The sequence below is a fragment of the Uloborus diversus genome, chromosome 10 (assembly GCF_026930045.1).
Source record: "Uloborus diversus isolate 005 chromosome 10, Udiv.v.3.1, whole genome shotgun sequence".
Classification (NCBI taxonomy): Eukaryota; Metazoa; Arthropoda; class Arachnida; order Araneae; family Uloboridae; genus Uloborus; species Uloborus diversus.
The window spans coordinates 73,681,765-73,694,494 of record NC_072740.1 but is presented as its reverse complement, the minus strand read 5'-3'; the positions used below and the strand labels follow the sequence as shown (position 1 = coordinate 73,694,494).

The following is a 12,730-nucleotide window of genomic DNA, read 5'->3' as shown; positions in this document are numbered from 1 at the left end:
AACTCGAAAGTGTAGCTCTCGTTTTCAGGAAATGTAGTACTCAAAGGTACTGATCAACGGTAAAAAAAAAAAAAAAATTTAAATTGGCGTTTTTGAAAAAAGTTCAAAAATTGATTTAAAAATATTTTTTTAAAACACCTTCGAAAAAAAAGTGAAACATATATTACCAAATGGTGCAGATTGTCTTAAACAGAAAATGATTATCTTTCAAATAAAAAATGTTAACAAAATGTCGTACACCATTCTGAAGACAAAGCAGTTAGTTTGTCGAAAATTGAGCCTGAGAAATAGGGCTGAGGTTGCCATCTTTGGTGGGCTGTTTTTCGGGCCAGGTTTTTTTTTTTTTTTTTTTTTTTTTGAGAAACGTCAAAATGTGCCTGTAACTGACTTTTTTCTGTTTTGTAACATTCATTAACTTCAAAACTTTCCGAGACTATGAAGGTAAGATTCCATCTTTTTACTGCAAGAATTGACATAGACTATGCAAAAAATTCAGGATTAGGTGTAATCCTGAATTTAATGGTGTAAAAACATGGATTTACATGATAAGGGTGGTGTACGTGCTACTTTAAGACATGTATTACCAATTAGTTATATCGATTAATGAGTGTAAAAAATAACTCATTTATTAATTAAAATACTAATTCATATATATTTTGGTTATTCAGTGCATACATTAATTAATGGATGTGCTAATGCTGAAAATTCACGAACTCACCAGATGGCGTCGCCATCGGGATCTTCTGCCGATCTGAGCCTCTCTTCCAATTCATTAACGAGAAGGATTTTTTCTTCAATAATGCTCTTGTAAGCAGATTCCCGATTAAGAGCCTTCGCTAAGTCACATTTTGTGCACCTAAGAGCACAAGAATGCCTAATTATAACGAGACATTAATGTATCAGAGAGTTAAAAAATGATTCACACGTAATAAAACGCATCAAAGCTAAGAATTTTTCAGAATGTATGCATTAAAAATACACATAGAAAATTTTCGCAATTTAGCAATATTTCGAAGATGTACAGGGTATGTCTTCGTAACAGTACAGCGTTGAGACTTTCAGGGCAGATAGAGTACACCTAGACGACGGGAAATCACATAGCAATGCATGGTAGGAAACGCTTTCCTGACGCGATAGTGACGATACAAAGTACAAGAAAGACAGGACATAAATAAGAGGAAAAGACATGTTTGTTATTTCTAATACAGTAAAAATGCTGGTAAGTTTTTGTCTGGTATATACGATAGACGTCGTTACGTAATCCGAAGCGTCAGATGAAGGTGCAAGCGCACTCGCGGTTTTTGCTGCCGCACTCGCTTTTACGTTCGATCTTTAATGCGCCGGAGATCGTAATTTCGAACACCTACTTTGATGACGATCGTTGTCTCCTCCAAGTTCTTTTTTCTTAGTTTTTTGCTGTGCTAAGGATAATAAACATGTTTTCTTCTCTTGTTCGTGTCTTGTCTTTTTGGTGATTTGTGTCGTCGCTACCGCGCTAAGAAAGCGTTTCCGACCATGCATTGCTATGTGATTTCCCATTATCTAGGTATACTCTATCCGCCATGAAAGTCAGTAAAGGATGTGCTCTTACACCCTGTATATACAAGTAACACGTTTCAAATTTTTATTTTTATTTGGCGAAATTTTTCGATAAGTTGTCCATTTTTGATATTTTTTTTCATACAGTAATCTCCCGATTATCCGCGGACGGCCCTTCTCAATTAAAAAAAAAAGAATAAATAAAAAAAAATCAACAATGCTTAGCTGGATGTCGATATATGCATACTAGTTTACCTTTATAGGATCAAAATCTCAGTTGATTACATCCTATTTTATTCGCATCTTCCTTTCTAATGACATCAAAAGTCGTGTGACATCGAAGGTCGTGCTATAATCGCAATAATGAGAATCCTTTTTGTCAAAGCTTTTATATGCATTTTTTAAATACACTGTCATCGTTTTTGTTACAGTTAAAATGTATGCGAGTGGTATTGATTTTTTCTGGCACTGCATACACTACTATTGTTTTTACCTATTTTGCGGATTATCCCTGAACTCGCTTATCCGCGGTAACCGTGCCACTCTATCCTGCAAATAATCGGGAGGTTACTGTATTTCAGATTCTTGATAATTTTGGTTTTTCCTGGGGAATATATATATATATATATATATATATATATATATATATATATATATATATATATATATATATATATATATATATATCGACCGGTAGATACTGACAATGCTGTTGGTACTTAAAATTCAGTTTTGCATCGCTGTATTTTTGTGCCACATTATTTTATGTTAATTAGATTTGCTAATCAACTACTACGAAGTCTAAGCTCACAACTAGTTCATTAAAATCGTATTTAGTATCGTTATGTCGAAAAGATAAAATATCCCTATTTCATTAGTTCGAAAAATCAAGGCCTTATACCTAGCTAATTACACCTATGCTGTGACATAAATTCAGAAAATATGAATCTACAGAAAACATATTTGATACAACTTTAAAATTCCATTATTTTTCAGTAACTTAATAAGAGCTTCGTGAATTTAAGTAAAGCTTATTTTACTATCTTAAATTTTAAATGAAAATTATTAAAATTTTTCATAACTATACACATATAAAAAGTAGTTTAAAATAAGTTTATAAAATGATGCATTTAAAATAAATTACATGAGCTCTGTCTCCAACTCTTGCAGTCTGGCGCAAGCTGAACCATCACTCGTTCCAACAGCGGAATCACTCGACACACTTGCTCCAGAAAGCGAGCTGTAAGCGAAACGAATACTCACTTATATTTATAAGTAAATCCGAAAACAGTTTGTAAACATATTTATTAATTTGGAAGCAAATATTGACAGGTAAGCTAAGAGTGATATGAAAGATTTAACTTTCTTCCGACGTTAAGAAGGCTAATTAAAACAAAATCGTGAAAAAATTCCTATCAGAAAACTTAAAAATCATTGAAAAATGACGTGATAACCCAACGGACGCTTCAAATGAGTGATGAGAGATGAAGGCTTGATTATACCCAAACAGTTTTATTCACGCTTCTAAAGAGAAAAAAAAACAGCAAACAAGCAAACAACTGGAAATATGTCTGGAGGATGTTATTTTGCTACATTAAAGAGAGCCCAAACGGAAGTTGAATAGTTGTGAATTGATTTTTTTCAAGACAAAGAAAATGTCAGTAAAATGCCTTAAAGGAGCGTGTTCAACCTAAAATCGCCTTAGTCCTTAAGAAGGAATAATAAGTGTGAAATTAACGAGAAGAGACAAAGAGAGTGAAAGTGGAAAGCGACAAGACAAATAAGAATGAAAAGCAAAGATCGGGCAATAATGTATAAACAAAATCAACAAATTCTTAATCTATGAAACATTTACGTGCAGTAGCTGATTTAATGAAAACGTATTAAATTGAATCCCATTACTCGAGGCGACAATTATGCGAGTACTTGATACCGAATAACTGAAGCGCATTTTAAATATTAAACGCAATTGGAAAGATTATTATGTGAATTATTCAGTAAATTACATGTATGTTGCTACAGGCGGTGTATTTCATGTATTATGTGAATTGTACTTCAATATTTCTGAGTTCGCTTCGTTTTTTTTCCACCTGTTCTTCTCACCGAATAACTTAAATGAGAATGAGAAAAGTATATTAGAGAAAAGTCATTTACGTGAGGAAAATTCAAAGCAATCAGAACTGGTTATAAAATTATAATTAAACTGCGTTTACGTGATTACAAATGCATAAATTCATCAAGTATCAATAAAAATTGACTGTAGTCAAAGATGGTAAATAAGGTATTTCAGAAGTAAGGTTTCAGAAACCTGGATTTTTGTGACAGTCAATTTGTAGATAAAAATTATTTTCTATCCTTATTTTTGATTAATTAAATCAAAAAACATATTCTTAGGCTCGTTTAGGTAATAAATCCAATATCCGATAGTATGGCACAATTTTTTGATACAAGATATTTTTTTATGACAAAGATATCATTATCGATAGTATAATCGAGGTTGTATTTGACCGATGCGATGTTGAAAACAGAAAAATGTGTCAAATTTAAACCAAAAGAGAATCCTTGCTGCAAACTGATTTTAAGGAAAATAATTATCTTTGACAGTCCTAGACTTGGTTTTACGTTGTATACTAACCAATTTCAAATAACCTTGATGGCGATGTACTCATAATATTACATTCAAGCTCGTTTTAAATATATAAGGAAAAATACAAGCCCACAAGCAAATCTGTAAAAATATTCGGAAACGTTCCTGGAAAATAAGGGGCATCTAAAGTGCCTAATTTCTCCGGAAAAAACCAGCTTTCATCTTAAAATAAGTAACCTCCCAGAAATTAACATGGAATCTTTCTAAAGAATTAAGAAAACATTTACAAATGTTCATAGCATGGGCAACCAATGGGGGTGATCGCCCCTCCCTTAAGGGACTTCACCCGCAACTTTTTTGGGCAGTAAAGTTCCAAATGTGTCTTCGGGATTTAAAAAAATCTTCAATGAATTATACAGGGCTCTCAACCGGAAGTGCTTCAGATTTGAAGGCTTAAAAACGCAATGGCGAGCCTTCTTTGGTGACGTAAGGAGAAGAGATGAGGTTGGATCTCTACACCTGGCATTTTTCGAAATTGTAGTTCTAAAAACGGAACATAATCATTGGAATGCTAAGAAGAGTAAAGGTTCCGAAGCCTTCCGTAGCACATTTCTCAATATTGAAGTCTTAAAACCGTGATTTTAAACCATCTTTGGTAACATTAGAGGAAGGAATGATGTTCAAGCACTTTAATCTGCTATTTTTGGTTTTTGAATCCGCAGTTCCAGAAATGAAATTTTAACCGATCTTTGATAATGTTAGGGGGAGAGTCTTTGGAAACTCTCCTCTGTAATGTTTCCAAAATCAAAGTTCTCTTAACGAAATTTCGCCCCTCTCTTGAAGAATTTCTGGATCCATCCTTGTTTTCTAGAAACAGCTTGGCATCATCCTGATTCACTTGGAAAGATTCCGAAGTATTTTAGCATATATGGTCAAAGTTAATGCAGAATTACTCAACTCTTTATTTGCCTGGAGTTCTTGTTAAGTTACAGTACTCAGAGACTATATTGTGCCCTCATTTTGGGCTCATTAAGTCCTAACGGGCCGTAGTTAAGCTGAAGGTGAAGCACCTAGTTAAAGCGCTGAGTAAAATTTGACACTGGTAGCTAAAAATATTTTTCATACCAGTAAGAAGTCTTAAAAGAAGTCTTTTTTTGCAAAAATACTTGCTTTTCACGGGAAAATGTGGAAACCCCTGAAATCCCGGAACGTTTCTCGGCAATAATCTATTATGTAAAACTTGTCCAACTGATACTAATTTGATGCCTTTCTGTGCTCCCTTAAGGGACGCACCCAAAGGTTCCGACTAGGCTGACATCGCCTCTTTTGTTTTTTTCGCGCATTAGATACGCTTCTCATGGACCTTCAATAGCTTAAAAGGTAACAAGGTAAATTGTTAAAAGTCCCAGTTTTCTGAAGAAATTTGAATCAAAAATTCATCCATTCTTTTATAATCTCTCTTGCTGGCTCTTTCTCACAATGTTCATTGCTTTAATTAACAATTATCATCAATCTGATATGAAAATACTTGTTAGTTCTTAAGAACCCGTTGAAATACAAATGAAATTTGAAGCATTAAATTATTTGACACATAACTTTAATTTTAGTAGCCAATTTTTAAATATTCAGAGTTTTCTAATAAATCGGTGAACAAGATTTGCATCATTTATTCTCTTAACGGTTGATGGAACGGAAAATACCGTGTGTAAACTTCGGACCACTTCCACATAATCGAACGAGCACAAAAATAACGAAATCACTATTAACATGTAAATAAATTATAAGTAAAAAATCGATTTTCTATCTAAAAAATTTAAGTTTTTGCAGACTTGTTTTTTTTTTATCGATTTTCTATGCTCTATAGTTGATGATTTAATATTTTTATAAAGAAATAGTTCTTCATACGTTTCAGCTTATCTCATCGGACTAAACATCAAACACAAATAACTTTAACTAGTTGTAATGTTTTAAAAGTTATGCCGTAGTACTTGCAGTAATCATTAAAAAAATTCTTTATACCGTAAAAAATAGTAATTTTAAATGTAACATAACTCTGAAAAGCTGCATTATAAGAAAAAAAAAACTTTATAACAAAGCAGACAAAATGTAAATGAAAAACCCGTTTTAAATGATTATATTTAAATATCTTCGGTGTAAGAAGTTTTCATGCTCGACAAGATCTAAAGAAACTTTCATAACTTAAGCATTTTAGCGTTTGGAAATTATTCGATATAACCTACGTTCAAAAATTAAACAAAGGAATCAAGTCTCATCACCATGACACGGCATAGCCTTACCATAGGTCAACTCGCCCCGTACAGAAAAGATCAAGTGATTTGCTATTTACCAATCACAAAGCAAAAAAAAAAAAAAAGAAAAAGGAGAACACATAAAGTGAAAGCAATAAGTAGTCTAGATTTCTCAAATAAAATAAAAGTAATAATTTTGCTAAAATGCACCGTTTAATTACCAGGAAGCGAGTGGCAAGTGATAACTTTCAAGTCAACAGTAGTTGAAACAGTACCCAGGAGAATCTCTAAGCAACAAATACATTTTCTTATACTATAGTTAAAAGTTATAAAGCTTAGTAAGATTGTTTCGGATATCTTTTCTTTTCATAAAATGGGAAGGTCGAAAAGACGAATTTTTCTTTCCTGTTAAAACATTATTTTCCTATGTTTATCCGAAATCGATTGTGTTTCTGTTTTTCTTGCATCAGCTCTTTACAGAACAGTTCTACGTTTTGTTTTCAATAATTCAATTTCAAACGATTTCTTCTGAATTGTAGATAAGAGTGAATAAAATCAGTAAACTGCATAAACATTTTTAAACTTGCAAATCTCCTATTTTCTAAAGATAACGTTTAAAAAGATGCAATTTAAAAAGCAACGTAATAAAGTCATAACATTTTATTTGATGTTCTTTAACAAATACATAATTATTTCATTGGGAATTTCAGAAAGTGTTATATAATTTTGAAAGGTATATCACATACGAATGGTAAGTACATAGCTTAAGTTGAAAATTAGAAAATCTATGTAAAACTCTAATGCCCAATATATTAACTAAATACAATAACTTCTACTAGAGATGAACATTTAAAACGTGATCTAAATGATCCTGATGATTATTAACCAATAGTTATGATTTTGATACGTATAATGTTGTTTTAGAATAGGGCTGTCCAACTGCAAAGAGCCCATGGGCCAGAATTCCGATCACCGATCACCTGGCGGGCCACAGTTTGAAAAGGTTGAACAATAACCTCCTACTCCGTATACAATAACAATTAATAGTTGAATTATCAATTATAAAACAATGAAACAGAAGGATTATAAAACAATTTCCACACATTTTAATGGGAAAACCAGTCAGATCAATATCATCAATGAAGAGTTGACGAGAGCAAACTCTCAATTTCTTTTCCGAAATCAACAAAGGCTGTAGATTCTGTAAGGGGAGTCTTTATTTTTAACCAACTGCAGGCAGTGTTTGCTTATCTGTAATGTTTCTCTCTTCCATACCTGACTCCCCCCCGCTAACGAAAGGCAATATTATTTCCAGGAATTCGTTTGAAGACCATCGTGCAGGGTAGGACTGCTTGACCTTCACCTGTAGATGTCCTGTACCTTTTTCTCCCAATACAATGAAAGGAGTAAAAAAGCGATCTAGGAAAAATTTCGGGAATCCCGGCTTGACCAAGAATGGAGTCTCTGATGCTTCTTCATACCATACAGTGTAGAAAAAAGAAATATGTAAAATAAGAAGTTGGTGGGCCGCACAATATGTGTAGGCGGGCCGTATGCGGCCCGCGGGTCGCCAGTTGGACAGCCCTGTTTTAGAATACCGTGCTGATTTTTATAAGCTATTTTTAAAACCAGTAATTGTGATTGTAAGTACAGTAGACCTTCGTTTTACGCGGGGGTTCGTTTCTCGGAAATGCCGCGTAAATTGAAACCGCGTAAATTAAGACTTAATACTAGTGTTAAAATAGAGGTTAGGTTCCATAGATTGAAATATTGAAAAAAATACTTCATTTTAGTGATGACTATTTGTATAATAAGTTGCAATGTGTACTTATATCGATTTCTATACACAACATGTATAAAGAAAACAAAAACTAATTTAGTGTTTATGAAACTGGCAATGATAATCTTTTGGATGTCAAGAATTTTTCTCTGTAGTTCTATGCAGAGCAGTAACGCATCCATGATCCATTTCCATGATAGAATCTTCCTTCACTAACAAATCAGAAAGATCATTTCTACTGTCAAGGAATGGCTCAAAAGTTTCAATGTTTACGTTTTTCGTTGTGCGTCACCGAAGTCGGTATCCTCCTTGGTTTTTGCCTCGTTTGTCACTCCTAAAAGCTCTTCTTCCAGTGAGTTCTGAATTGTGTGAGTCTAATAACTTTCCTTCTGGAAAGAGCTCTGGAACCAATCGCATGAAATATCTCTAGTGGTTCAAGCTCGATTATTAGCGCGCGCAGTTTATTAATTGTTCTCTGAAATATTTAGGAGTTTTAATTTTGAAAGAGGGGAAAATTTTATCTTTTTGCATTGCCGCATCCGCGTAAAACCGAAACTCATCCGCGTAAAATAAAATAAAGGTGTCAAATCTTAAACCGCGTATAATCGAAGCCGCTTAAAATAAACCAGCGTATAAAGCAAGGGTCTACTGTATCGATATTTATCATATACAGAGTCTGTATAATAAGTAATGAGACTCATTTTTTTTTATGAGACTGTACTTCCCAAGCACGCACAAACCGCTAAGGTCGCTGGCGGGGGTTCTGGAAGAGACTCACTCCGATCCGCAGACACCTGCGAGTCATAGTTCAGGCAGCATCGTCGTTACAATGTACCTCTGTTGCTAACGTCGGTTCCAGCTCCAAAATGCAGAGAACAATTGAGCCATGTTTCGTGGTTAAGTTTTGTGTGGGACTTGGTAAATCGGCCTCAGATACTTTAGTGATGTGCAAGCAAATGTTCGGAGATAGTTGTATCTCAAAGGCGCAGGTTTTTCGGTGGCACAAGTGTTTTCAAGATGGCCGAGAGAGCGCCGAGATTTGATCTCGAGCAGGGTGTCCGTCAACCAGCAGAACGGACGCAGATGTGGAACGTGTGCGTGTTGTGCTAAATTCGGACCGCCGGTTAATTATGAGAATGATTGCAGACGAAGTTGGACTTGAAAAAAAGACAGTTCACAGCATGATCACTGAAAACTTGGAAATGCTGGAAACACCTGCTTCAACGTTCAAAACTTCCTGGCCAAGAATGGTATCTCTACAATTTCCCAACCCACTTACAACTCCGATTTAGCCCCAACAGACTTCTTTTTATTTCCGAAGATGAAAACATCACTAAACTGACATCACCATGGAACTGTGGATGCCCTAAAAGCGCATAGTACAAGACCTTTAAAGGACATTCTGGAAGAAGACTACAAAACAGCCTTCGAAGCTTGAAAGACTCACTGGGACAAGTGTGTGCAAGCTCAAGGGTCTCAGTTTGAAGAATTTTAGGCTTGAGTACATATAACTGAAATAAATTCTTAGAACACAGCTCAGTCTCATTACTTTTTATACAGACCTTGTATGTTATTTCGCAAAGGTTTTTTTTTTTAAATATATTTTGGGAGAACAATATAAATTTTTTAACACTTTATAAAACCTTATAAATAAGGCATCCTTTTAAAGATTTTTTTTCACCGCTGTGTGTAAAAAATAAACATAAAGCTCACATTTTGTTTGTTTTGTCGCTAAAACCAATTTTTTCTGTTTTTTATTACGCAATGCTTAAGTGTATAGCATCCTGAAATGGAAGCCCATCGGTTCAAATGGCTAGAGCGTCGTGCCTATATTGCGATGATCGTCGGTTCGAACCCAATGGACATAAACGTCGTTTTACTGACTTATTTTCCTCAGCAGATTTCTGATCCAAATTTCCATGAATATATTATCAAAACTCATCGCAGGATTCTAAATTACATTTCTATTGTTGTTAAAATCAGGAAACAAAACATTTATTTTTACATGGTAAATCGCAGAACAACTTTTTAAAAACACTTTAACCAATTAGAGGTATTGAATTTAACTTATTTTGAGACGGTATTACGCATTACTTTAGTGTATAGCAATTTGAGATGGAAGCCCATTATCCGAGCTGATCAGTGTTTCATGCTAACAAAGTGAAAGTCTTTCTAAATTTCCATGAATATATAAGCTTAAATTACTGCAGGATTCTGAAGTAGTTTTTTTATTCATGAAAATCAGAAAAAAGTCGTTTGTTTGGCTAATGGTAGTAGTCATGGCATATATTTTTTTTCAAGAATTTTTTTTGTGGATACACCTTAATTTCCTTCCTTAAAACTTCATCAAACTTCATAAGTAAGGCATCATTTTTTTTTTAACCACTATTGGCTTAAGATTTCCAATCAAGTCTCATTTTGGCTGTAACTCGAAAATTTACACGTAAGAAAAAGAAATTTGAACTGATTAACGCGGGTCGGCTTGTACTATATACAGGGGTTTCATAATTAAACGACCTTACTTGAAACTACTGCTCAGAAATTAGCGAATTTTTTGTATAACACAATGAGCGAATGGGAATTCATTAGAGGTAATAAAAAAATAGTTCAAAATTTCTTCGCCAGAGGGCAGTTTTAATAAAATACAATACTTCCAGATCGTCAAAGTTCGATCCAAGTGATATTTAGCTTATGAGGCATTTGAAACATTTCTTAAAAAATTGTGACAATCTAGAACTTTACCTGAGCTTAAATACAGCATATCACGACATGATCGTATCACTTCAAAGAACATTCTGCGGTCAACTGTAGAACACGCTATCTCACGATTCCAGAAGGAAGATGACAATGATGGCCCTCATATTGAAAATGTTTTGATGCAAGATTTGTTTTAAAGCCGTCATTAATTTATAATAAATGAGTCACTCATAAAAAGACGAATCAATGTGGCGAAATTTTGAGCTTTTTTTCATTCGCTCAAACAAATTCCTGCCCCTTCTTTATGTAGTTCTAAGAAATTTTGTTAATTTGTGAGCAATAGTTTCGCCGCTAGACAACTTTAAAGCAGAGTCGTTTAGTTATGGACGCGCAGTACATACAGACATGTATATATATATATACGTACTATACTATGCCTTTCTTTTCAAATTTTAACTTCCGAAATATTGCTCGGATGTTATTTGATTATTTAATCAGACATTTGGGGAATGCCTGCCAATCCTTGCAAAGTAAGCCAGACATAAGAAATTTGCAAAATATTATGGAAGAAATAAAACAAATCAATAGTTTATGTAAATAATAAACTACCCCCCCCCCCCACCGAAAAAAATTAAAAATAGAATTTGGACATGCGATTCGGAAATAAAATTTAGATCTAAGACTTCGCGCAGGACCATTAGTACCAGATTTGACAAATTACGGTAACGGCATTTCGCCAGTTCTCATTATGTAAAGTTTTAATTAATGGGTATATTAACTAAAATCAATTTAGACGCAGTCAATAAAATGGAGCCAAAAAATTCTCTCACATTTTTTTTACCCTTTCAAAATCCTCTATATTTTATAAAACGATGAAATTAGTTGGAACTCCGGACTTAATTATAAAATTAATAACAGTAAATATGTTTTGAACAAATTTCTTTGCTTCGGCAGAAGCTTACGATTTGTATTTAACTTATTTTTTTACGGTCATAAAAACTGGCATTTATTTCCTTCAGGCGTTTAGGAGATAATAAGGAGGTTAATTTACTGTAACTTTTTGGGAATGTTGCTCATTCTAATGATAATGTATCGTAACTTTTTCAGGGGTGTTGTCCCTATTATAGTGCAAATTTTCAGGATTGATCTGTTTTTATTTTTAAGGGTATTTTTGGCGCATGTCGATTTCATTTTAACCAGATTTTGCAGCATTATAAAAACAATGAAAGTTGACGAGTTGTACATCAAAAAGGATCAAATGATTTTTTCGGAAAGATGGTCAGGTAGACTCAAGACGCTGAGTATTATTCTGTATCAGTTTAGGAGTAAATTTGAAGTTTTGATAACCATAAATATTTTATACTAAAATGAAATGATTTAGGCTTAAATATAGCTGTCTTTGATGACAACTGTGATAAATTTATCTGGTAGAACGCAATCGTTGCAGCGAGTGAAGCAGGTTTTGCTCAGCTATATTGTGGGACTTGTAAAAAAATCGTAGGAGGGGTTCAAACAACGTAAGCGACTACGGAAAAAGTATCCAGTTACAGAAATAATAGAACAATAATAATAAAAAAACAATTAACTAAAAATCCTATTTGGATGTAGTTTAATACACAGCGTTGAGTAATTCCAAATGATTTTCGTTTAAAAAATATTAAAATATTGCAACAGAAACAATTAAAAAACCCATCAAATATACGAATTCAACGAGTTTATGCAGCTATTACTGTTTTAACATTTCTGCATTGCTTAAATTCATATATGCAAAACATTTTTTCAATTCATAACGATAAAGATCACACAAGAAATTGTAGAACCCTCTTCGTTAATGCAGCAGCGTAAATCAGCTTTAAAGTTCAATTTTCAACCAGAAGA

The 12,730-nt window shown here is 33.6% G+C and overlaps 1 protein-coding gene across 1 annotated transcript in view; it reads right to left on the bottom strand.

Annotated features, from left to right (window-relative positions):
- Nucleotides 1-12,730, bottom strand: part of LOC129231535 (uncharacterized) — a 242,663-nt gene that overhangs the window by 181,877 nt on the left and 48,056 nt on the right. The window contains exons 3-4 of the mRNA XM_054865877.1: nt 2,684-2,779; nt 719-856 (exon numbers count right to left, since the gene is read on the bottom strand). Of these exons, the coding sequence (XP_054721852.1) occupies nt 719-856; nt 2,684-2,779 (234 nt within the window). The remainder of the gene's footprint in view (nt 1-718; nt 857-2,683; nt 2,780-12,730) is intronic.